The 27,663-nt window shown below is 40.4% G+C and overlaps 1 protein-coding gene across 15 annotated transcripts in view; it reads left to right on the forward strand.

The window, feature by feature from the left end:
• Nucleotides 1–27,663, forward strand: part of LOC126365765 (E3 ubiquitin-protein ligase Arkadia-like) — a 323,922-nt gene that overhangs the window by 267,602 nt on the left and 28,657 nt on the right. For all 15 annotated transcript variants that reach the window (XM_050008269.1, XM_050008274.1, XM_050008281.1 and 12 more), the window contains 2 exons: nucleotides 651–747; nucleotides 6,419–6,622. In XM_050008269.1, coding sequence (XP_049864226.1) covers nucleotides 651–747; nucleotides 6,419–6,622 — 301 coding nt within the window. The remainder of the gene's footprint in view (nucleotides 1–650; nucleotides 748–6,418; nucleotides 6,623–27,663) is intronic.

Here is a 27,663-nt window from a genome sequence, read left to right on the forward strand (position 1 = left end):
CTTAGAGTAAAATGTGGGTCAGTTAAACTCTTTGAGATCTGGACTAGCAGCAGTAGAAGTTACAATAGTTACATTCTAAAAAATGAAGTTCATACCAATACATCTGTCTTAATGTTGCTGTGACAGGAGACTAGATTAAGTAAGGATTTTTTTATGGTTAACCATGGTAAAAAAGAAACTGCCGGACTTTAAAAGGTTCTGTAAATATTTTAAGTTAACAGCTTAATTAAACGACTCTGTAAAACAGTCTATTTTTGCATATCATGAATGTTAAAGTAAATCTGCCATCAACCTGAAGGTTGATATGAACACTACAGTGCTTTACTAGACATAGTTCTGTTAGAGATGGTATGCTGTTACCTTCCTCCAACCAGTGAACTGACATACCCAGCCAGTTATAGAGGACCTACAGTTTAACATGGAGTACAAACCAGGGTGTAATATGTAATTTTTCACATTATCAAGCATAGCCAGAGGTGAAACAAGTGGATCACAACACATAAGTAACTTAGGACTGACTGGTGTTTGAAGCTGGGTCTTAGGGATCCGTAGTCTGACAGTTGACCACTGTGCAGCCTAACAAGCTTTCTTATGTTATGATTGTTATTTATTTATAAAGTTGTAAACTAAATTACTGTAATGTATTTCAGGGAAGCCACTCACCAACATGTGCACCATCATCTGTATCACTATCACCAGCCAGGACATCGCATGCACCACCTGCATATCAGCATAACTCCTACAGTTGTAAGTGTACTGTTGTGTTGTTCCAATAGTGTATTATAATTTCAGATGCATTCTGTTTTATTCTGTGTTATAACTTCTTCTTCTTGTGATAAAAAAGGGATGAAGTATTGCATAATTGCAGGTGGCTTTGACATATGCAGTCTTCGAACACTGTGGGTGTAGATATAAGTAGTTCATGGCAGTTATTGATTGTGTGGGGTTCATCAAAGTGATTACTTCAGAGAACAAATTCAAAGTGAACTTCAGATATGCAAGCCACTTTTTCAATAGATAAAGAATCCATCACACAGAATCGAGTTTAATACCACACGGACGACTGTGAGGAACACCATTTCAGCAATAAAGTGGAAAACATACAGTATGCACAAAAAATTAAAAATTGTAAGAAGAAAACTCCAGGTTAGGACATCAACAGTATTAGGAATTTTCATTGTGCCTGTCTGCAGCTCAATGTGTCATCTTTATGGTATCAGTTTTTTCTAATATTGTCAAATTTCCAATTCGGCAATTTGTACCAGTATTGGCATGAAAGCAATATACTTGGTGAAGCAAATGATGCTCAACTCACTTAGAAAAGTTGCGAAGCAAATTGTGTTAGATTCAAATCATCAGCCACTAAATCCTTCCTAACAGTTGTTGGAAATGTTGGGGCAAAAATGGCTTATGAAAATCTTAACTTCAGCAGAAATACCCTGGGTCCAACCCAACTGTTAGAGATGTCATAGCATTAGAGCTGGAGTGTGACAGAGCTTTCTAAAGTTTACTGTCAAACAAGACAAAGCAGGTAGGTAACATTCCAGCAGAATTTACAAAATCATGAGAAAGTGGATACCATTTATTAGAGTTAGCCTGTAGAATTTGTGACAGTAGATACATGCTATTGAACTCTCAGAAAAACATGTTCCGACTTGAACAAGGACCGAGAAATGGGAGAACAATCATACAATCAGATTGACTAATACAGTAAAGTTGCTGACTAGAATGTAATTGAGAGTAAAGGAGCCCACTAAAGGAATAGCAGATGTGATGAGTCGTCAAGAGACACACATAAAAGAGAATGGAAACTTTGCAGATTTTCTGAAGAAATCCCTGGATGAGCTACAGAAAAAGAAAGCACCAAACACACACACACACACACCTCTGAACCAGCGTTGTGTGAACCGGGCACACCAGAATGGTGTTATATGTATGATAATGGCAAATGAAACTGAGGATCTGCTAGATATTCAATTTCAACAGTGTAGGAAAAAATAGATTGCCACTTACAGTAAGGATGACACATTAAGTTGCCGGCAGGCACAATTAAAAGAAACTTTAATTATGGCAGTCTGCAACTTAACATGTCATCTGTACAGTAAGTGGCACTCTATCTTTCTCCACATTATTGATATTCCAACCTGGAGTTTCCATTGTTAAGCTATTCAGTTTTGCTTTACAAAAGGTAAAGCAACAGAGAGGCAGTTCTGATGTTATACTTGTTAATGGAAGCAAGACATAAGAAAAATCACGGAAGACTCATTCAGTTTGTCAAACCATGAAATTCGTTTGACACTTGATGCAAAATATTTGCAATCCTTAGAAAAATAGCTGTATGTTGCAGAGAGAAATGAGTACTATGGAATATGTACAAGAATCTAGAGGAAACAATAATAATGATGAAAAACAAGTGAAAAGTGCTCAGGTTAAAACAGTGGGAAAGACAGGGATACAGTCTCTGTCTTCTACTGTTCAACCTGTATATTGTTGATGCTATGAAGGAAACAGGAAAGGATTATTTTTCACTGAATGTGCAGCATTGCTGAGAAGCTGCAGAATGGGCATATCGTGTGACTGGAGCAGCAGACTTGGCAGACTTAAAACCCATAGAACTTTCCTGTGGCCCTCCTTCAAAACATGTTGCACATTTTCTGTAAGATTGACATTTATCCAAAGATATTTTTTTTTGGGGGGGGGGGGGGGGGGGAAGGTCAGATCATAAAAAAATTGCAAATGAACTTACATCTATTATCTTCTTTTCTACACAGTCACCAATCTTCTCAACACGTTTCTCCCATCATGGTATGCCCTGTTCATAGAAGTCTGATTGATAGGAGCACAGTATAACCTTGTTAGCGTGAACTTGCATAAGACGAACTCACGGTTAACGCGAAAAAAATATTGGTCCCGCCAGGAATACATTAGTTCTTATGGTATGTTTTATCGGTTAACACGAATATTGGTTCAGGCGAATTACGAACTCTGTTTCAGTTCCTAGCATAATCAAATTTCACTGTAACACAAACTTCCGACCTTAGAGTATTCTAAACCATAATTTTTTTTACGAAATGAATGTAGGACATGTAGCCACAAAGCTAATTATACTTATTGTTGACTAGTTTTTAACGTATTGTAGGTCGCTAGCCGCGATTATCACCTCAACACTCAGTGTATGCTGTACATTGTAATGTGTGCAGGAGCATTTAGGAATGTACTCAGTGCCAGATTTGACAGGTGTTCTGTTAGTCATAGCTGTATCAAGTTGGAATACTGAATAAAAACTACAGTTACAATCGGTACCATAGCACGCAAAAATGGCAAAGAGGAAACAGACAACTCTAAATGTACAGTTAAAGCATAAGATTCTAGATGAAGTGGACCATGGTACCAAGAAAACAGCAATTGCAGAGCAGTTTGGAATACCTAAATCTACTTTATCTATGATTATTAAAAATCAAGAGAAAATTATTAATGCTGTGGCATCAGGTTCTGCAAACAATTCAAAACGACTTTGTACCGCCAAGTATGAAGACATCGAGATGTTACTGCTAGAATGGTTCAATCAAATGCGTGCATCTAACATACCTTTAACTGACCCTGTAATTCAGTGAAAAATCAAAAGCAAATGATATTGCTAAAGATATGGGCATCGAAGACTTCCGTTGTTCTGCTGGTTATTTGTATCGGTTCTAAAAGAGACATTCAATTTCATCTGTACGAATTTGTGGTGAAGCAAATAAAGTTGATAAAGAAAGTGTGAACAGCTGGTTGCATGAATTCAACCAAGTGAGGGAATAGTATGCCTCGTGTGATGTGTGTAACATGGATGAAACTGGATTTTTCTACAATCTTTTTCCAAATCACACCCTGGGGATAAAAGGTGATAAGTGTCACGATGGAGCAAGAAGCAAACAACCTGTGACTGTTGTACTCTGCTGTAATGCTGACAGCAGTGAGAAGTTTCATCCCTGGGTTATCCGTAAATCTGAGAAACCACGTTGTTTTAAAAACATAAATATGTACACTTTATCTTGCATCTACTCTCACCACAAGGAAGCTTGGATCAATGGCACATCATTTCGTAAGTGGCTTCTTCATTTCAACAGTCAAATGGTTGCTGAAAATAGACATGTTCTTCTTACATTGGACAGATGTACTGCCCATAACATTCATGATCTGAACCTATCCAACATAAAGGTTCAGTTTTTTCCACCCAATGCCACAAGCCGCCTTCAGCCTTTGGACCAAGGCATAACCTCTCTCATAAAGAGAGCTTATCATAAGCGACTTGTAAGTGCTGCAATTCGTGCTGCTGAAAACAATAGTGTAACCCTAAATTGGAATCTGTTTGAAGCAATAAAAGCCATCGCAGCAGCTTGGATCTCAGTATCGCCACATCATATAGGGAAGTGCTTTAACAGAGCTTGGAGACATAGCAACACTAAAGATGTCCGCGAGTTAGAAGATGCCACATCATCTGATGAATGGCCAATTCTGCAGGACGTTGTGAACCCGGGATTAGTTTCAAAGGATTCATTAGCGTAGACGACGATGTTGCTGTATGTGCTTCTGTGGAATCAGATGTGCCAAAAGCTGTGAACAAGGTGCCAGAAGGCCATTAGGAGAGGTGCAAGAAGGCCATCAGAAGAAAGTGAAGAGGAAGAGAATACAGATACTATTCCACCTATCCGTCAGGAGATGTTTACAGCCTGGGACTGTTTAGAACGTTTCGCTTCAATGTCCGACGTATTACACATTAGTGTAATACACATTAGTGCTGTACATGTATACTTATCAAAATCTTTGTTTTTCACTTAACACGAATTTTTTTTTAACATGAACTCCTGATTTTTCGGTCCCTTTGGATTCGTGTTAACGAAGTTTTACTGTATAACCATCTGTGGACTGCTGATTTCATTTTGCACGTCATAGAGCATTGACCGACCGACCAGGAATTTCTTCTTGGGACCAAACAGATTAAAGTCTGACAGTGCAAGTTCCAGACTGTATGGTGGATGCTGGAGCACCTCCCAGCCAAATTTGCCGATTTTCTTTCGAACGGTAGGAGCACATTTTGGAGGGGGGGGGGATTGAGCATTGGCGTGAAGAAGCTTGACACTGTCATCATTCGTAGTGTGGCGTTTGTCACAAAAGGCATGACACAACTTAACCACAGTTTTAATCCAGGCTGTGGCATTCACAGTGGCCCCATATGCAGGAAAGTCCACCAATAACATATCGCGCATGTCCTAGAACACTGTCACAAACACTTTCCTAACACACTGAATCACTTTCAGTTTTTTTCTGGGGAACCAGCTTGTTTACACTTCATAGATTCCAGCTTGGTTTATGACATGTAGTGGTACACCCACAACTCATCATCAGTGATGATTCTTTTCAGAAATCTGTGTCCTTCCCTGCTATAATATGTTAAGGGATTCGAGCTTGCTATCATTTGCTGGCCCTTCTTATTGTCTGTCAGGTTCCCAGGCACCCAGCGAGCATGACTCTGTGGCATTTCAGCCTGTTGTGAACAGTATCATACACCACACCATAGGAAATGCTGAACTGCTGTGATGAGGTTCGCAGTTGCATACGCAGGTTCTTTAATATTGCTCCCTCAATCGCTCCAACATTCTTTGGGGTTGCAGCTGTTACCGGCCACCTGGAGCGTGCCAAATCACTAAGATTCACACAATCCTCTTGGGAAAATGCACTCCACATGGTGACTTTGCTATGGTCTGTACAGCTGTACCCGTAAACACCATGCATGTGGCTGTGAATTTCACTTGGTTTATGCGCTTTGGCGAACAAGTATCAGACTAAGTTTCTGTGCTTTTCCTAAGTTGATGACAATAACGTGCATGCCATGTTTGCTTTGTAGTTCAGGCTTCTCTTGCTAGAGCTGCACATGAATACAAAATACCCTCCATAGCACAAGCTTTGAATTATATTACTGTGAAATTTCAGCGTTTCTGCTGCAATAACAGGGGTTAAAAAAATTATTGTGCGTTTCTTTCCGATCCTCGTTTGTAGCTAATGGGTGAGATCAGCATGGAATTTCCACATACCATAAAAAGAAATTTTAAAGTGGGATGCAGGCTTTCTTGATAAATTTCACTGATGAACTCTTCTCAAAATATCGGCCAAATGATAAGAGTACACTACGGCTTTTACAGATGAAAAATGTATGACATTTGTAGGAAGTCTGCCTCTGCAACACATAGTGGGTTCAACATTTAATGTTTGGAATAACTAGTGAACTTTACTTTCAGTGCAGAATGGACACAGATAGAAATTTATATTACTTAGAGTGAGAACAGAATATCGGTGATCTTTTAGATTTAAATGTAGCCTTTTCTTTTTAATGTCATCTCAGTAGCTCATAGCAAAATCATTTCTATTTCATTTACAGACTGCTGGTAGTACCAGCCCTGAGCTGGTGTTTCCGCCAGTTCTAGCGCCTGAGTTAGTTCCTTTTCCTTTCCTGGCTCGACATATGACAGCGAGACTCGAGGATTATGTCCGTGTAGTGGAGCAGCGTCGTCTTGCCCATGCCAATCGTGGTGCTGATCAGGAGACAATTGAGCGTTACACATTTCCTCATAAATACAAAGTGGTAAGTAGTTAACAGTGATTTACAGTTTATTTTTAAGTATTTAAATAATACCTGTTTTGTACAAGTAGTGAAATTACTTCTTTCATTCAAGTTCCTCAATTCTCTGCTGATGGAAACAGATAGAAAGAAGTAGCAGTTCTCCTTCAGGGAAGAGAAGAAGAAAGAGTTTGCAAAATTAGGAGAGGAATCTGTGGAAGATGAATCACAAGACAGGCTAAGAGGGACCCATCTTATTCTGGAAGGAGTCATAGATGAAGGAAATGGCATCAGAGAGAGCATAAGGCCAAAGATAGCAACAGGGAGATGATAAAAGCCAAGGAATAAAAATTCTAACAAACATCAATGTAAATAAAATAGAAAGAAACTTCCACATGGGAAAAATATATTAAAAACAAAGATTCCAAGACTTACCAAGCGGGAAAGTGCCGGTAGATAGGCACAATAAATAAAACACACAAACACACACACAGAATTTCTAGCTTTCGCAACCGACGGTTGCTTCTTCAGGAAAGAGGGAAGGAGAGGGAAAGACGAAGGATGTGGGTTTTAAGGGAGAGGGTAAGGAGTCATTCCAATCCCGGGAGCGGAAAGCCTTCCCAGATTGACTTTCCTTAGATGACCTATCACTTCATAATTTACTAAAGTTCATATTGATTTAATCTGTTTCCTTAATATGAGCAGGGTAAACAAAATAGAGCTAACGCAGAAAATATTTGTAAAGTTGACATGGAATTGACATTCATTAATGAACAGGAAAACTTAATAGTGTGCTTCCAGGTGTTACGCCAAGCTGTTGTTGCCAGTTTTTGTATAAAATGCAAACAACAACTCAGCGTAACACCTGGAAGCACACTGTTAATAAGTACCACTGAGAAAACATTTATAGATCACAATTCGGGAACTTTCCATTAAAGAAAATGCTGGAATCTGTTATTTTGATGCACCAAATGGTTACTGTTGCATGTTTGCGCATAAGCATTCCTTGTGTGCTCTGTCTGAAGTACTTCACTGTGTCATCACTTGCCTCATATTACTGGCGCCTTTACCATGTTCACTATTAGTAGACACTACAAAGGTGTGCCATGCGCCACGTTGTCACTCGCCACTACTGCTGAAGGCATACTGCCTGTACCATAATCACATTATTTGTAAGTGTATGTTATAAGAGTAATGAGTCACAATTCACAAAAAAAGACTGCTGCTTGTAGCTCGCTACCTTACTCCTACGGTAATACTGTCTTCATTGTCTCAGTAATGTATGTTACTGTTTGCCAAACTGGTTGCCTGTCCTTACTTCAGATGTTTGTTTTGATTTGTTCCTCAGTTTGGACATATCAAGTAGCCAGTTGTGCCAAGCAGAATCTATTTATTGATTCTCCTTTTCCACCATCTTCAATCCATTCATATTTTTAGAGAATGACTCAACTATCTTTCACTTTTGTAAACAGGAAAAAACTACTGCTATCCATTCTGCAAGTGTGCCTGCTGTTTACTCAGGTTACAGAAGCAACACAAATGGGAAAATCAATTACATTTTATTAATTTGACTGTGTGAGAGGAGCAGACTTGTTTAGTGACCAGTTGAATGCATCATAAAATGGTGGTCAAGATAAAACAGCATATGTGAAACTGCGGGCACAAAATCAAATCAGATTGTAGCAAATAAAAACTGTCACTGTTCAAAAGGAGTTCAAACCTGAAACCATTGCTGAGTGAAGGAAAGCCTGATACAAAGCCTGACTAAATCTGAGCATTGTTTATATATGCAAGTGAGAAGTAAGAGTTTGTCATCTCAATAATTATCAAAAAGGTAATACATCGGTATCCTCACAATTTACTATTGTGCGTGAATTATAGTGTCTGACAAAATTTCTGATGTTGAGTTCTGCTGATGATTTTGGAGTAAAGTGCAACTAGGACATATGGCTCCTCAGTTTTTCATTTTTTCAAATGAGACCTAGTTCAGCCTGTCAGAGTATGTGAACTCACAGAATGTGCACCATTGTTAATACTAACTGCTAAGTGTAGAAACTGTTTAATGCATATGTGGATCAATATATGGAAGATAAATGACTATCTGTATTTTCAGCTACATCTACATCATAAGTGAGTACTCTGCAATTCACACTTACGAGCCTGACATGACATAAGTCATGAGCATTCCCTGACTAACTTCTGGTTGGGAACATATTATTTAATAATATTGTGAAAAGGAAAGGTGCTACTCACCACGTAGCAGAGATGCTGAGTCACAGATGGGCACAACAAAAAGGCTGTCACAAATATAGCATTCAGCCAGTAAGACCTTCATCAAAATTAGATGACAAACACAGACATACACACTCACGCCAATGCAGCTCACACACACGATTGCAGTCTCAGACAGCTGAGACCACACTGCGAGCAGCAGCAACGTTGCACGATGGGAGTGGCAACTGGGTGGGGGTAAGGAGGAGGTTGGAGTAGAGAGGGGAAGGGATAGTAGGATAGGGGTGGCGTACAGTGGCGTGCTTTTGGCAAGCATGCAAGGACGAGGTGGAAAGAGGGTAGGGCAGCTATGTGCAGTCGGGAGGTTAAATGGAGGACAGTGGAGAGGTGTGGGCAGGGGATAGTGGGAAAGGATAGAAGTAAAAAGACTGGTGCGATGGAGGAATGAGGGCTGTGTAGTGCTGGAATGGGAACATAGAAGGGGCTGGATAAGAGTGGATGATGACTAATGAAGTTTGAGGCCAGGAGGGTTACAGGAACGCAGGATATATTGCAGGGAAAGCTCCTACCTACTAATTTGGAAAGCTGATTGTGGTGGGAAGGATAGCACAGGCTGTGAAGCAGTCATTGAAATGAACAACAACCTCCTACTCATCCTCACATAGCTGACAAGCCCTGTCTCGCAGACCTATTACATTTACCCCACCCTCCAAAACTCAACCCCCCAGCCCCTTACCACCACCACCACCATCACCACCACACACAATGCAGAACCTAAACAGATCTGAAACACAGTCATAAACCTCTACTCCAGAAGCCTTACCCTCATAAAAACATCATTCCTTTCCAAAGGCCTCATCTTTTGACCCATTCCCAAATTCAGTCATGCAGGACTTCTTAAAGACCTTCTATCCTTCTCCCGGTCCCTACAGTGGAAACACTTTTTCGACACCAACCCTACCAATCAGGCTCAACCAAAGAACAATGTTCAACCCTGCCTAACTCAGTTCACTCATTTGGCCAACAGTGATCCACCCCCACTGCCCCCAGATCACCCCCCGTTAACTTCCCAGAATTTCTTAACCTTGAGCCTTGCCTCACCATCATACCCCAAATCCCTCAACATGCAGACTAACCTAACATCCGCAGAAATAACCGCAGTCCACCATCTAAAAACTGATCCCGACTTCATAATCCTACCTGCAGATAAAAGCTCCACCACTGTTGTTTTGAACCGCAAGGGTTATCTGGCAGAAGAACTCCACCAGCTGTCAGATACATCCACCTAAAACCTGTGCCACAGTGACACCATTCCAGAAATCCAGCAGGATCTCCAGTCGCTCCTCAAATCCTTAGGCCCATCCCAGAACGTCTCCCTAGAGTCCATCTCTCTGCTCACTCCTACCACTCCCCGCACTCGTACCTTCTATATGCTTCCTAAGGTCCATAAACCCAACCATCCAGGATGCCTCATTGTGGCCGGTTACTGTATCCCCACTGAGAGAATCACTGCTCTCGCAGACCAACACCTTCAACCGATTACCTGGAACCTATCCTCCTGTATAAAAGATATCAACCATTTCCTCCAACGACTCTCCACAGTTCCCTCCCTTTACCACACAGTGCCCTGCTTGTCACTATTGATACCACCGCCCTTTACACAGACATCTGTAATGCCCATGGCCTTATCACTATTGAAAACTACCTTTCCCAACATCCGACGGATTCCAAACCGGCGACCTCCTTCCTAGCCACCATGACCAACTGTATCCTCACCCACAATTACTTCTCCTTTGAAGGCATTACCTATAAACAAATCTGGGATATGGCTATGGGCACCCGTATGGCACCTTCCTATGCCAACATATTCGTGGGACATCTAGAAGAATCCTTCCTAAACACCTCACCTGGCTCAGATTCATGGATGACATCTTTGCTATCTGAATTGAAGGTGACACCCTATCCCATTCCTCCAGAACCTCAACAACTTCTCCCCCATTTGCTTCACCTGGTCCTATTCAACCCAACAAGCCACCTTCCTAGATGTTGACCTCCACCCCAGAGCTGGCTGCATCAGTACCTTTGTCCATGTCAAACCTACTAATTACCAGCAATACCTCCACTTTGACAGATGTCACCCATTCCATACCAAGAAGTGCACTCCATATAGCCTAGCCACCCACGATCATTGCATTTGCAGTGATGAGTGGTCCCTCTCCAAATGTACCGAGGGTCTCACTGAAGCTTTCACAAACTGTAATTATAATGTTGGCAGCACTGGCAGGGAGCAAGGACCATTAGAAGTTCCTCTCAATACCCTTCCAGTGTTCGTGTTCCTTTGTTGTCCTTTGTGAGTACAGTGCCCCAATGTCATTGATGGAGGATATCAAGTCTTGCTGTCCTCACTACCGAAGAGGAGGAGGATTCTCTTGAAGACTGTGAGCTCATGGCTTTGTTGCTGTTAGGCGGCTATCTCTGGATTGCAGGTGAACTTCTTATCGACTGGCCAACCTTTGTGATGATGTTTGAGACCTCCTGTTGGACTTGGTTGTCAGGAACCAGCTTATTGAACCATGACGAAATGTCACGGTTGGTTCTTTGCATTTCCCCCTTGTCTATAGCGCGTTCCTTTTGAAATTCGTGCTTTGCGCTCTGCTGTTTTCTTACCGTAGCCAGAGGGCACTGTGGCGTTGCTGCGGCTGGCTGCCTACCATATTTGCGGGAGAGCATCGGTCGGGAGGAGGAACTCTGATTGCGGACATCTGGGAGTGTACATGAGGCCACGCTGTTTGTTGATGGTTTGGCGTGACTCGTGTCAGGTGTGATGCATTGTTAAAACCGTCGTAGCAGTCAATGTTACTGTCTTGGTCTCAGGTGGATACAAGGGGATGAGGCCTGGTTGTCCATCGAAACTCCTAACCTATTGATGTCATTGGACTTAAAGTAAGACGTTTTGACCATTATTTGCGTCATTTGCAAGCAACTGGGGATACCGGCTTCTGCAGTAATTCGGCAAAGCTTATTTGTTTCATCGGTGTGTAAATGATTGAACAATGAGCAGTTTATTTAATGCTCACCTTATGCTCGTGTTCTGCATTTGCTGCTTGCGTGTGTAAACTTGACTCTCACCTTTGTCTGTTGATTTTAAGCAAATCGTTAAATACTGAATCCAAGTAGTGACTTTCAATTATGGATTCTTTCTTTCCTCATCAAGATGCGTGTTAAATGGCATAGTGGAATTGCAGACCTTAACTTACTACCTCATTTGTGTGGCATCAATAACAGAGTGTAACCTGTTAACTAATTAAGGCGTGTGATAAACAAAGGTATTAAAGTATGTTTTAAAATATTATCTGAAATGTGTCAATGAATTATGTTGCGCTAGTTGATTCTGGGGTATTAACGGAAGTGTTGGCACGTCTGCCGTGTAAGGGAATCCTGCTAGTTTTGATTGTTTTTGAAACTTTAATTGAGAGAGAAACTAGTGTGCTTTAGTCCTGCCTTGTTTTAAGGCTGTATTTGGGCTCTGGCATTTGTACTGCAAGCTACAATATCATCCTGTTGTTTCATGGTTGTTTGGTTCTCAAACTAGGTGTTCGTGCTAAACATGGTTTGGGCTGGGCGTTTCACCCCTCAGTATTGTACTCTGGCTTCAGCCGAGTGTTCAGTCTATTGACTATCCATTCTATGGCACATTGGTAATGGTCAACCTGTCATCAGTTGATTTCAGTGCTGTAGTTAGTTGTAAATTAGTACTGGTTCCATTACCTTCTACCCGGGTTCTTGCTCGACGCTTGTCTTTAAGTACGCCGCTAACCTGGTTGGCGTATGTTGTGGCTAGCTTAAATTAATCACTGCTCAATAGCTGAACACAGTTTATTCTAGTCAACCTATAAGCATGCTATTCTTAATTTTGTTACTCTAAGTAGCCATTAAGTAACCATTTTAGGGTGTTTAGATGGAGTGGAGTTCCTTTGAGTAGGCAATTTCCAATTTAGTATTTTTCCACCAGTTTTTAATCGTGCTCTTTATATATCGGTGGAATCTAAATGATTTTATTTTTTTAATTATTATTTTTTTATTTTATTACTATTGAGCTGTGCTTAATGTCATGTTGTAAAGAAAAGTGCTTATTTGAGGTTAACTATCACGGTAAGGTGTTGTAGATGGTTCACTTTCCTGTTATTCACCTTAATGTCCCAGTCAATGTGTGAACTTGCTAATTATTTTCCCTTTAAATGGAGTGTGCCCCCCTGATGTTCTAAGAGACTATTTTATAACCAGTTCTTTAACACGCTTATATGCATATTTATATTTATGGGAGAACTTAAATTCTGTTCTCCTGTTGAACTTTAACTGAAGTGCAGAAAACTGAATCAGGTGTTAATTATTGTTATAGTGTTATTACCTATCAAGTGTAACACGCAGACATTTTCTTGGTCTGTTATCAAGTGTTACAATAAATGCAAATTGCAGTGAAGTGTTGCTCTATTTCACTTGTTCCTGTGATTTGCTATCTCCACATATAATATTTAGTTGTTTGATATAAGACTGATTAAGCCTTTGTTGAAATATGAAGAGAGGTGCACATGTCCCACTTATCAATAGTTGTTGCACTAATAGGGTATTGTGCCAGTGCCTTTGCTGAATCTACATCTATGTGAAATCGAATTTCTGATGCTGTATTGAAGGATGTGTCTTGTCCTGTCTAAAGATGAGAGAGAATGTCATTGTTCACAAGTTGAGTGTGGTGTGATATTGAATGCCATAGTTGTACATGAAGAGGTACATGGCCCACCTTTGAAGGTGCTACACCACACTACTGACGCTATGAGAGATGTCACCTCCCAGTGCAATATCTTAAAACACCTGCAGCCACTTCTTAGTATCGTACATGGAAAAGCAGTTGGGCTTCAGGATTGCCTATTTTAGGTTATGAAAGGCCTGTTGGAAGGCGGTTGATCACTGATACTTTACATTCTTGTATAACAGGTGCTGCAGTGACTCTTTAATGAGTATTACGTGATGAATTAATTTTCTGTGTTAAATTAGTATTCCGAGAACTGGCTTCAGCTGTCAGATTTTGGATGGCCTCAGTGTGCTTTGGCATAATTTGAATTCATGCAGCACTGAAGATGGTGGCCTAGGTAGTCCACTTAAAAGATGAGAAAACACATTTGTCTTTATTATACTATAAGTTAGCCTTCCCAATAACCTGAAAAAGCTGCTTCATGTTGTGAAACAGATATGTTGGGTCTGTCCCCATGACAATAATACCATAGACATAAGTGGCAACTGTTGGAACACCGTTCATCAATTGCTCCAGATAGCATTGAAAGATGGCTGGGGTACTGAAAACCTTGACAGCAAAAGGTTGTGTCAAAGTAACCTGAATGGTGCATTGATCACCACAATGTGTTTTGTCTGTTCATCGAAGGGCAGCTGGAGATAAGCTTCCTGCAGCTGTCTTTGAAAAAATGGTGCTCAAACCTACTTAGCCATGATGTCCTTCACCGTGAGCTTTGGGTCATTTGGTTGTTGATCGTGGAATTGAAGTCATCGCAGACTCGAAGGCAACCATCCAGTTTTGCCAACAGCACAATCGGTGTGGCCAAAAAAGGGATTAGTAATCACAGTTAGGATGCCTTTTTCTTGCAATCTTTGTAGTTCAAAATGTAGTTTGTCCCTCAAGCTAAAGGAGACATTCTGTGCCTTACAGAGTTTTGTAATTGCTGGCAGTTTCATTGTAATGTGGACTCAGACACAAGTTGTCTTCCCATTGTAGTTGGTACAGTATTTCCATAAGATGTCCTAAAGGTGTGTGGAGGGCAGGAGAACCCAAGTTAATCAAATTGTGCAGTTCTAGGTCTAATGCAGAGAAGAGGTCAAGGTGCAAAATATTAATAGTGCCTTGTGATCGGACCACCTTGCAGAAAAACAGAATCCTTGTACTGGACAGTTAGTAATAATTGGCCATAGGGTGCAATGTCATCTCTACTGTAGCTGGTCAATATTTTATGGAACATTCAGGATGGTGTGCACTTAGACACCTATATCTTCACAGTTAAGGATTGTGAAAGAAGATCTGATGTCTGTCTGGAAGTTGACTGGTGTGCTTCTCTTTGGATACCTCCACGTTTAAGGTGTGTGTAGAACAGGGCAGACAAGCATTTTCTTGGAGGACATTGGTACCTGAACCGAGCAGTTCGAGTTACTGGAGAAGCCTATACACTGGGAAATGGGGACAGAATTGGCCGTATGCCCTTAAGCTGCTTGTTGATCCAGAAAGGCGATTGGAAACCCCTTCTGACACTGTGTTGAGACACGCCAGCTTTTGCTAATAACACAGGTTCAGGGGTTTGGAAAGAAATTGCTGTTCTTGCCTCCCTGAACATGAAAATGATATCAGTTTTTTTGCCATTATCCTCAATTTTTTCTGCACAGCTATCCCTCCTACCGACCTGCTATTGGCTGCGAAATCAATGTTACTCAGTGAAATTTAAATTCGTATCACCCCAAGTCTTGTTTACATTCAAACCTCCACGTTTGTTAATTAGGTTTTTTTTTGACATTTTTATTTTGTTAGGCTCTTCGGTTATGCTGTCCCAGTAACTTGGTGTTTGCACCTTCATTCGGATCCCATCTTATATTTTGTGATTATATTTGTAGCTGTGCTCGGCGACAGCTCATTTGCTTAGTTGTTTTAGTTGTGTATGTCATTGATGTTCCTTCCATCTCTCTTCATGTGTTCTGATAGTTCGCCCCACCTGAGACATGTCACATATGTGCGGAATGCAATACACACCCAGCTTTTGGAGACATAGATTGTTTTTAATGTTGCAAAGAAGATTTTGTATTTTAGTTGAAGGTAGTGAAATATACAGGATCCCATGCTTCCATAGCAGTGTACTGATCTTTCTGTATATCAGATCATAACAAGGTAGGTAAGAAATTTTTTATTTCTCTTCCTTGCTCTCAACCTCTTTCTCTGTTATTCCTGATTTAGACGCAACGCCTGTGCAGTTTGACAACCTTAGTACCCCTTCTATTTGGCAATCTGAGACCCTTTACCTCTGGCAGTCCAAGTACCTCTCTCTCTCTCTCTCTCTCTCTCTCTCTCTCTCTCTCTCTCTCTCTCTCTCTCTCTCTTTTCAATGAAACTGTGTGTTTGAAAGTGTTGAAGCTCTATGGATTAGAGTCTTAAGCACTAAAGTTCTTTGTGATGGATGGAGAAAGCTCGAGGTATGGAGATAGAGGTCAGCGTGTGTGGTTTTCTGTATACAATGTGTAACCCAGGGATGCATTCATTTTTCTCTCAAGTAACATCTCAAGGGAGGGTACAGCTACCTCTACTTACATACTACTACACAAGCCACCACATGGTGCATGGCCGAGGCTACATTGTATCACTACTGGTCATTTCCTTTCCTGTTCCACATGAGAATGGAGTGAAGGAAAAATGACTGTCTATATGCCTCTGTAAAAGCCCTTATTTCTCTTGTTTTGCCTTCATGGTCCTTACACAAAATGTACATAGCAGCAATAGAACTGTTCTGCTGTCAGCTGGTTCTCTAAATTTTCTTAATAGTCTTTCATGAAAAAAGTATCACCATATCCCCTACCCTTTAGGGATTCCCATGCGATTTCATGAAACACCTCCAAATGTACCAGTAACAAATCTAGCAGCACGCCGTTTAATAGCTTCCATATCTTCCTTTAATCTGATCTGGTGGGGACCCCACACACTCGAGCTGTACTCAACAATGTGTTGCACTTTTGTTCTATATGCTGTCTTCTTTATAGATTAGCTGCACTTTGGTAAAGTTCTCCCAATGAACACAAGGTGAACATTCGCCTTCCCTACCACAGTCCTCACTTATTCATTCCATTTCATATCACTGTGCAGCGTTTTGCCTATGTATCTAATCGATGTGACTCTGAAGCAGCACTCTACTAATGCTGAATTCTAACATTACTCAGCATTCTAGTTTCTATTCATCTGCATTAAATTACATTTTCTGCATTTAGAGCAAGCTGCTATTTGCCACACCAACTAGAAATCGTGTCCAGTCTGTCAGATCATTATGTTCAGGGTGAGGCTAAAAGATGTTAACATTAAGTGGGTGTATAACCATGTGAAATTAAAAGACAGAGATTTGGTTAGAGGGTTTCAATTTGCCGCCCATCCTGGTCAGTGCACTTCTAGAGTTTGTCAGTTGTTGATTGTAAGGCCTACTGAGCCATTTGGGCAGTGATGTGGTCCTTTAGGTTGTCCAAGTTGCTAGGTTTGCTGGCATAGACACAATCCTTTATTATGCTCCACAGCCAAAAACCGCATGGCATCAGGTTGGGTGAATGTGCTGGCTGTGGGAGAGAACCGCCTTGCCATCCAATGTTTACCAAACATTTCGAGCACATGATCTGAAACCATTCGTCTGTAATGTTCAGAGGTGCCGCCTTGCTGAAAGTAACCTCTCTGGAATATGGCAAGTGCTAAGCATGGCATGGTAATTCTCTACCCTGATGATCTGTTGTTCAAAAAAAGAAGGGTCCAGGCACTCTAGGTTTGCTCACTGCTCATAAAACGTTGACCTTGGTGAAATCCCGCATGTGTTCTCAAACTACCAAGTGGTGCTTGGTGGCCCAGATGACACAGTTGTGCTTGTCCACATGACAGCTGATGTGGAATGTTGCCTTGTTATAAAACATGAGCAGAATGTCAAGCTCAATGTACACTATTTCCAAGATAATTTGTGCAGCACGTACAAATGCCTGCTTGTCTGTATTTGTGAGCTGCTGCACGATCTGCAAGTGGTATGGCTTCATTCCTAAATTATGGTGCAAAATTCTAACCATTGACCTCTGAGAAATGCTAGCCATTAGAGAAAGTGCGCATCAGGTTTTGTATGGGTTGGCTACCGTCACTCCCCGGATGAAGGTGATATTCTCTTCAATTCATTTTGAACTGTTTTTACTACTTTTTCCCTTGCAATCATATTGAATGGCCCTGTTCTTACAAACTTCTCACAGATCCTACCAATTGTCAGGCTTGATGGTGCACCCTATCCAGTCCAGACCTCGAATGTTTCTTTTATGGTGCTTGGGGACTGGAATACCTTGAGGCAGCTATCTTCCTTTGTTCTTCAGTGGAATATCGGGACGCCGTGGTTTAATCAGCGAAAAAACAAAGAAGAGAACACCCATTTAAAGTTAACATGTTTTTGCCTCACCCTGTATATAGAGGAAAAGAGCAGTCCTATCGAACTTTCCTGGGCCACTCCTGACAATACATGTGTCTGTAATTGGCGCTCGCTGTCTGTGTTCTGTTTTTGAGTCACTTGCATATCTGGAAACATAATTTGTATGCTTAGACCTTCATTAACAGCCTGCAATGGAGCACCATGTCAGGTGCTTTCCGGAAATCTAGGGATGTGGAATCTACCTATTGCCCTCCATCCATTGTTTGTGGGTTACCATGTGAAGAAAAAGACAAGCTGATTTTTGCATGGGCAATGCGTTTTAAATCTGCACTGATTTATGGACAGAAGCTTTTCTGCCTCAAGAAAATTTATTATCTTTGTAATCAGAATATGTTCGAGAACTCTGCAGCAAACCATCGTTAAGGATATTAGTCATTAATTATGTTGGTCTGTTCCTTTACTCTTATTATATTCTGGAATCACCTGCACATTTTTGGGACTTTCCACTGGGAGAGAGATTCGGATTAATGGTAAGCTAATTAAGGTGTGGCTAATTTCTTAAATGCACCATTTCAAACTTCAGCTTTCCTTCTGTTGTCTTCTGTTGCCGTACCAGAATGGTCAAAGAGCACCTGGATAGAAGCCTTCAATCTTCTTGTCAAATTTATGTCAGACCAGAATTTTCTTGAGTTTTTTGCAATATCTTTTGGTTGTTATATGGTTCTCGCATCAACTTCCTTGCAGATGTCAAATTTCTACTAACTGTTGCCTCTAGACATTCGCGCAATCTTTTTTGAACTGAGAGCACAATAATTTCTGCTTCCACAGTATTTTCCGATTTTTATTATCAAGCCACAGTGCATTGTTACCATGTTTAATCCGTGCATTTGGCACATACTTATCCATGGCAAGATTTACGGTCAGTTTAAACTGTGCCTACATTTATTTTACATCCATCGTACTGGGAGTAAATTATGTCCTCTCATTGTCTAAGTGGGATGCTAACAGTTGCTTATATGGTCTTTCTTTATATAAATACTCCCACAGGCTTCTTGATGGATTTATGAACTTTAGGGAACATAGTCTCTACGACGACATCATGATTGCTAATCCCTGTCTCTATATTGACACTGGTTGGTAGCTGCAAGGTTTAAAATATTCCCGTTCTGTGTAGGCTTCCTAATTAGCTGCTCAAGACAGTTTTTGGAAAACATGTTCAAAAGTAATTTACAAGACTGACTGTCTGTACCATTTGTAATGACTCTATACACATCCCAGTCTATACTCAGTAGATAAGTCACCACCAACTAATATTGCACGATTCAGATATTTCTATGCTATTGAGTATAAACTTTCAAGAATGACTCTACAACTGTTTTGACAGAGAATCAGGTACCCGATAAAAACATTCGATAATTAACTTTTGTTCACTTAGGCCAGCTATTCACATCCAGATAACTTCACCGTCAAACTCTATATTGACCTCAATGTAGACAGTATTTTTTCAACTGCAACCCCTCAATCTGTCTTTTCAACAAACATTCTGTGCCTGGCTAAATATTTCGGAGCTTTCTGCTTCAGGTTTCAGTCAGCTCTCACTTCAGAGTATAATTTGAGTGCAAAAACTTTCCTGTAGAGCAATGAATTCAGGAACTTTGTTACAAATACTTTGATAAACTACTGTTAAGATTTTGACAGTTTAAGTGTCTTTACTTTATACATCATTTGATTTCATTTTCTCAATCCAGACCAATGAGCATTCATCAGAGTCTGCTAATTCGGTTCTATCTGCCGTAATATAAAATTCACAGTGGAGCTTGAAAAAGACTTGACAGCTAGCTTTCCTCGAATTTTTAGTTAAGAGAACAACAGATGGCTCCGTCGGTCACAGTGTATAAATGAAACCTACACACATGACTTCTATCGCCTCGCCTCAAGCCATCGTAATCCATCAGAAAAAAGAAAAAAAAAAAAAAAAAAAAAAAAATTCAACGGTTAAGACTTTGGTCCATAGAACTCGAATACTTCCAGACATTGAGATCCTTGCTAATGAATAATGATGTCTACAAATAGTTTCCGAAGGAAACGGGACTCAGATTGTCAAATTGAAGGGTTTGTGAAGCCCCCACTTCTATACCCTAAGTACTCCTATTGCAAATTGGACTTCTTGTAATGCAATTCTAGACCAGAGGCCAGTGTTCGTTCCAACTAGTTTGCATAGTTTACCATAGACCACATTGCAACATAATAGGTAAATATCATGCAGAAACTCTATAAGTGTGATTAGTTTACATTTGCCTCAGCAAAATTATTTCACTCTAAGCGAGGACTGACGATGAGCATTGCACCTGCTCGATATCCGTGGCCCGAGCAGCACCAGAACGTAGGCTCCCTGCTGGTTTTACAACCGACCAACTAACTGGAATAAAGTTGCAGGTGATTATAAAAGTAGTAATATTACTCGTTGGTACCTTCTGGTATTAATCTTGAATAAAGGATATTGAAATACTGGTCTGTCGAATTCTCTACAATTATGAGTGTTACTGTCTTTGTTATTTAACCTTAGTGTTGGGATGTTTTTGAAGGTCTGGTGGGATGCCTTCTCGTTGGTGGCAGCGCCAGAAGCCAGATTGTCTCTGGGATATTCTTGAACAACATGGGAAAAAGTTTTAGTGCAAGTAAAGAATAGTCTCAAAGCCATAAACTAATTACATTACCACCTCTGTCCAGTTCATCAGCCATATAGACCCCAGATTTGTCGAGTAGCACGTCGAAGCGAGCCGCACCTGATTCTCAATGAACATCTTTGCACAAATGTTTGCTATGTAACCCGGTTGCAACATCCCACTTGCTTGTTGTCTAAATCAGTTAAAGCTGTTCTAGGGCATGACATTCACTCTACTAGTATTCACGTCATCTCATCCACTTGTACTTTGCCAACTGTAGATGATCCACAGTTCACAGTTTTTTGTTTGTCACCAGTTTTAATAAAAATGTTTATTTTGTATATTTTCAATAAATACAGCACTTAGTTTCCCTCGTGTATAGTTAATTGGTATACTTTACCAAATTTATGCATTCTTAAACACTCGAGATGTGACGCGTGTAGCACCCACAGCTCCCGGCCTCCATCTGACTCGACCCCCGTATGCTCTCCCATCTACATCTACATCTACATGACTACTCTGCAATTCACATTTAAGTGCTTGGCAGAGAGTTCATCGAACCACAATCATACTATCTCTCTACCATTCCACTCCCTAACAACGCGCAGGAAAAAGGAACACCTAAACCTTTCTGTTCGAGCTCTGATTTCTCGTATTTTATTTTGATGATCATTCCTACCCACGTAGGTTGGGCTCAACAAAATATTTTCGCATTCGGAAGAGAAAGTTGATGACTGAAATTTCGTAAAAAGATCTCGCCGCGATGAAAAGCGTCTTTGCTGTAATGACTTCCATCCCAATTCATGTATCATATCTGCCACACTCTCTCACCTATTACGTGATAATACAAAACGAGCTGCCCTTTTTTGCACCCTTTCGATGTCCTCCGTCAATCCCACCTGGTAAGGATCCCACACCGCGCAGCAGTATTCTAACAGAGGACGAACGAGTGTAGTGTAAGCTGTCTCTTTAGTGGACTTGTTGCATCTTCTAAGTGTCCTGCCAATGAAACGCAACCTTTAGCTCACCTTCCCCACAATATTATCTATGTGGTCTTTCCAACTGAAGTTATTCGTAATTTTAACACCCAGGTACTTTGTTGAATTGACAGCCTTGAGAATTGTACTATTTATCGAGTAATCGAATTCCAATGGATTTCTTTTGGAACTCGTGTGGATCACCTCACACTTTTCGTTATTTAGCGTCAACTGCCACCTGACACACCATACAGAAATCTCTTCTAAATCGCTTCCCAACTGATACTGGTCTTCGGATGACCTTACTAGACGGAAAATTACAGCATCATCTGCGAACAACCTAAGAGAACTGCTCAGATTGTCACCCAGTTCATTTGTATAGATCAGGAACAGCAGAGGTCCCAGTACGCTTCCCTGGGGAACACCTGATATCACTTCACTTTTACTCAATGATTTGCCGTCTATTACTACGAACTGCGTTCCTTCCCGACAGGAAATCACGAATCCAGTTGCACAACTGAGACAATACCCCATAGGCCCGCAGCTTGATTAGAAGTTGCTTGTGAGAAACGGTGTCAAAAGCTTTCCGGAAATCTAGAAATACGGAATCAACTTGAGATCCCCTGTCGATAGCGCCCATTACTTCATGCAAATAAAGAGCTAGCTGCGTTGCACAAGAGTGATATTTTCTGAAACCATGCTGATTACATATCAATAGATCGTTTCCTTTGAGGTGATTCATAATGTTTGAATACAGTATATGCTCCAAAACCCTACTGCAAACCGACGTCAATGATATAGGTCTGTAGTTAGATGGATTACTCCTACTACCCTTCTTGACACTGGTGCGACCTGCGCAATTTTCCAATCTGTTGGTACAAATCTATCGGTGAGCGAGCGGTTGTATATGAGTGCTAAGTAGGGAGCTATTGTATCAGCATAATCTAAAAGGAACCTAATTGGTATACAATCTGGACCTGAAGACTTGCCCGTATCAAGCGATTTGAGTTGCTTCACAACCCCTAAGGTATCTACTTCTAAGAAACTCATGCTAGCAGCTGTTCGTGTTTCAAATTCTGGAATATTCCATTCGTCTTCCTTGGTGAAGGAATTTCTGAAAACTGCATTCAATAACTCCGCTTTAGCGGCACAGTCGTCGGTAACAGTACCATCGGCACTGCGCAGCGAAGGTATTGACTGCGTCTTGCCACTTGTGTACTTTACATACGACCAGAATTTCTTTGGATTTTCTACCAAATTTCGAGACAATGTTTCGTTGTGGAACCTATTGAAGGCATCTCGCATTGAAGTCCGTGCCAAATATCAAGCGTCTGTAAATTTTAGCCAAGCTTCGGAATTTCGCGTTCTTCTGAACTTCGCATGATTTTTCCGTTGCCTCTGCAACAGCGTTCGGACCTGTTTTGTGTGCCACGGGGGATCTGTTCCATCTCTTACCAATTTATGAGATATGAATATCTCAATTGCTGTTGCTACTATATCTTTGAATTTGAGCCACATCTCGTCTACATTTGCATAGTCAGTTCGGAAGGAATGGAGATTGTCTCTTAGGAAGGCTTCTAGTGACACTTTATCCGCTTTTTTAAATAAAATTATTTTGCGTTTGTTTCTGGTGGATTTGGAAGAAACGGTATTGAGCCTAGCTACAACGACTTTGTGATCACTAACCCCTGTATCAGTCATGATGCTCTCTATCAGCTCTGGATTGTTTGTGGCTAAGAGGTCAAGTGTGTTTCCGCAACCATTTACAATTCGCGTGGGTTCGTGGACTAACTGCTCGAAATAATTTTCGGAGAAAGCATTTAGGACAATCTCGGAAGATGTTTTCTGCCTACCACCGATTATGAACAAATTTTTGCCAACATATCGAGGGAAGGTTGAAGTCCCCACCAACTATAACCGTATGAGTGGGGTATTTATTTGTTACGAGACTCAAATTTTCTCTGAACTGTTCCGCAACTATATCATCGGAGTCTGGGGGTCGGTAGAAGGAACCAATTCGGCTGTTAAATATAACCTCCACCCATACCAATTCGCACGGAGTATCTACTTCTACTTCACTACAAGATAAACCACTACTGACAGGCACAAACACTCCACCACCAATTCTGCCTAATCTATCTTTCCTGAACACCGTCTGATACTTCGTAAAAATTTCTGCAGAACTTATTTCAGGCTTTAGCCAGCTTTCTGTACCTATAACGATTTCAGCTTCTGTGCTTTCTATTAGCGCTTGAAGCTCAGAGACTTTCCCAGCACAACTACAACAATTTAAAACTACAATTCCGACTGTTCCTTGATCCAAGCACGTCCTGTATTTACCATTCACCCTTTGAGATTGCAGCCCACCCCGTACTTTCCCAAGGCCTTCTAACCTAAAAAACCGCCCAGTCCACGCCACACAGCCTCCGCTACCCGTGTAGCCGCCAGCTGAGTGTAGTGAACTCCTGATCTCTTCAGCGGAACCCGAAACCCCATTTGTGATACCACGTGGCATTTGGATCTTGGCTGTTCTTTTCATAGGGCCTGCCTGTATCAGAATATTTGCTTTCTACAGATTTAGTTCGTTAACACTGGGCATCAGTTTTATGTTCATGTATTTGGCCTAATTCAATTGTCTGTTTCTAATTTGCTTTTCAGCTTTGTTGTTCTGGACTCATTTATTAATTTTTGCAATTTTTATTTTAAAATCTGTGCTGTTCTTCTTGCCGGGTCTACATTTCAATAGGCTTTCTCAAAATGCTCTCCCACCTAAGCGGCTTTCTGATGCCACAGCATAAATTTGCATATGTTTCCTCAGATAGTGCAATCAATTGTTATCAGAAAAATTATCCCTACCTTTGAAATGAAAAATGATTTTTATACATCCCCTTATTTTTCATGTGATAATAGTCATAAAAACAAGGAGAAATGCATAATACAATGCAGCTATTACTATTTTGCTGAGTGAAATAAACATTAAACCATCAAATTGACTTGGTTAGATGACATAAAACATTCTTTCACATTCAAGAATGTTCTTCTTAAAATTAATTCTCTTTCAACAGTGTAATGTATCACTGCTAATTATATTAATTTTCAAAGCCTTTCAACACTTTTAATTCTTCTGACTACCTAGTACTTAAATCCTAAACGTACATCTATACACAGATTATTTTATAATTATAAGCAAGAAAAAGTATTGATATAGGTATTAATCAGAACCTTGAAATTTTTATGTAAGCACGAAAACAATGAGTAGAGCCATAAATTAATTAAGTCGTAAATATAAATCGTGTAGGTTTTATGGTGGATTTTTCTTTAGCTTACTTTTTGTATAGCCTGTCACTGTGGGATTTCACCATAGCTCTTATGCCTTGTCACAATGGGATTTTGATCATAGTCTCTTATTCAAGGTGTGTACGACCCGGGACAACCAGGAAATCCGGGAAAACCCTGGAAATTTTTACATCCGGGAGAAAACCAGGAAAGACCTGGGAATTTTTCATTGTTTTACCCTTCAGTTAAATTTTTGTAATTTTGTCTGGTAAGAAATGATTCTCTAGTGAAGAGTGTTACTGTATCCTGCTACTGGAGAATGATACTGCAGCAATAAAATATAAACAAGAGGGGGAAAAAAATAAAACTTCATTGGCAAAGGAAATGCGTCATTTACAACAACAAAACACCGTGCACGCACAACAGTCTTCAAACAGCAAAAATATGTCAAAGGCCTTAGGGCGAAGACTAATATTCCATAACAATAAGCTAGCTGTATCGGCAGTAGCAGCAAGCAGCCAGATGCTAACGAGAAAAATTTTTCTCGCCCACCCTAGCTGCCAGATTGGCGCACGTGCAGAGTTGTCTGAGTTGTAGTGGGGAGGGGGTTAGTCTGTACCTGACTCCTGTTTGTGTTAAGCGATTTCACTGTTTCCTCTGCATTTACAGCTCCCACGTCAAATGAAAACGAAACGGATTTCTGTGGCCAGGAGCTATCAAGTGAATTATAATACATTCACATAATTACGGAGGACAAAATATATTATTAGTTTCAGTTTTCTGATTTTATTTTATTTCCAAGTTATTAGGAGTCGAGCATTTATCGCCTTGCAGAACAATGAAGCTATTTTTGTCAATTTGGTAAAGATATTTGGCTTTATTAATCTTTCCTCCGAGGCAGTCAATTTATTTGAAACGAAGTGTTTCTCTCCACAGTATTGGCTAGTTCCAACTGTTCGCTGAATTTCAAGTGCACGTTTTCATCTTCTGCCATGTATGGCATCATGCCATAATAAAGAACCAAATATGAGATAGTACAGTACTGGTACTCCAAGAAAATTTACATCCCAAAAACCACACTTAAAATCTTAATATCAGATAGGACCTACTTCATTGCGAATCTCGAAAAACCAATGTGCACTTCAAGCGAATTATGCATTTTAGTATGGTTTACTGAATTCCGATGGTTTTGGAGTATCCTCTGATGTCCTGTTTCCTTTATGGTGCAATGTAAGCCCTCGTAGTGCTTTATAGATACAAACGTGAGGGCTTCCTACACCACTGCAGCTGCGCATGCGCAATAATGCCTGTTTTCTGGCGCTCTCCGAAAACTGCTAAATCAAACCTCGGGACAATATTGCGAATGGTGGTTTGAGAAATGTTACTTTCAAAGTAAATTTCTTTTTACGCAGGATGAATTATGTTATGTTAAATCACAGAGTGTTTAAAAGTGAACACTTTGAGGACCAGCCTTTTACAAGAATTTCAAGACCAGAGGACCAGACATTAATGTCATTATTTTATATTTATTGCCATATTTGTGTGAGGTATCTTAAAGTATAACACAAACAAAAAAGGTCAATATTACATGTGAAAGCTTAGCTTCTCTTGTAGTGTATTAATCTTAGGGACCAATATTACATGTGAAAGCTTAGCTTTTATTGAAGCTATACTATGTATATTAATGTAAACTATTAACTTTTCCTCTTTGTGAGTTTGCACCATGTAACAGTGATCTTGTTATTGGCTGACTATAACACGTGTCCTAGGCTTTGAATATCTGCTGTCAGAGTCTGGCAAGATCACTTGGCATGATATATGACTAGCTTACAAAATGACATCGAAACTTGATTTTAATGCTCCTGAAACTAAGGTGCCGTGTTCAGTGCAATTTGAATTTATACTTTCATAATACGAAAATATGCATCATATATGTTGCTGCACATCGAAGGTCTTTCAAAACTCCCCCTTCTCCCCCCCCCCTTTTTTTAAAAAAAGTTATTGAAAGTCTTTCCAAAACTTCCCCCCCCCCCCCCCCTCTCTCTCTCTCTCTCTCTCTCTCTCTCTCTCTCTCTCTCTCTCTCTCTCTCTCTCTCTCTCTCTTTTTGCGAAGTTCTATGCCAGTGTATAAAATGTTAACCATTCAAAGGATTGATAAATTTTACAGTCCCAAAGGAAAAATCTACGGAACACCTACTATGACTTAGCATGGAAAAAGTGTATTACTGCCTGGGAAAAAGTATATTTTTTAAACTTGAAAAATCCGGAAATAATCCATGATCCCCCCCCCCCACATTGTCCACGTATACACCCTGTTATTACCTAGCATGTATCAGTTCAGTCTCTTACAAAAACTGCTACTTTTAGTCATCCATTGGGTACCTTTATTTATTCTGTATATATCCTACTGTGTAAAATTTCCTGCACTTCTATAAAACAGGGTCAAACCTTCCCACACTTATCGATGTGCCTCCTTCCTTGTAGGAAACCATTACAAGTTCATACTTGTACTGCATGAGGAATGAGTGAGAAACCGTAATTAAAGTCCATTGATCGGCCTCAGCAGATCACCCAAAATTTCATTGGCATGCAGTGCTGCAGCTCACCATCCCCTTGGTATGCCCATCAGAACAGTTGCATAACTGTTATACCTTACCATAAGACTAAATCTGTACTATCTGTCATCGTAATCTTTGTATAATTCCTGGTTAAAA

This window comes from Schistocerca gregaria, chromosome 4 (assembly GCF_023897955.1).
Source record: "Schistocerca gregaria isolate iqSchGreg1 chromosome 4, iqSchGreg1.2, whole genome shotgun sequence".
NCBI lineage: Eukaryota > Metazoa > Arthropoda > Insecta > Orthoptera > Acrididae > Schistocerca > Schistocerca gregaria.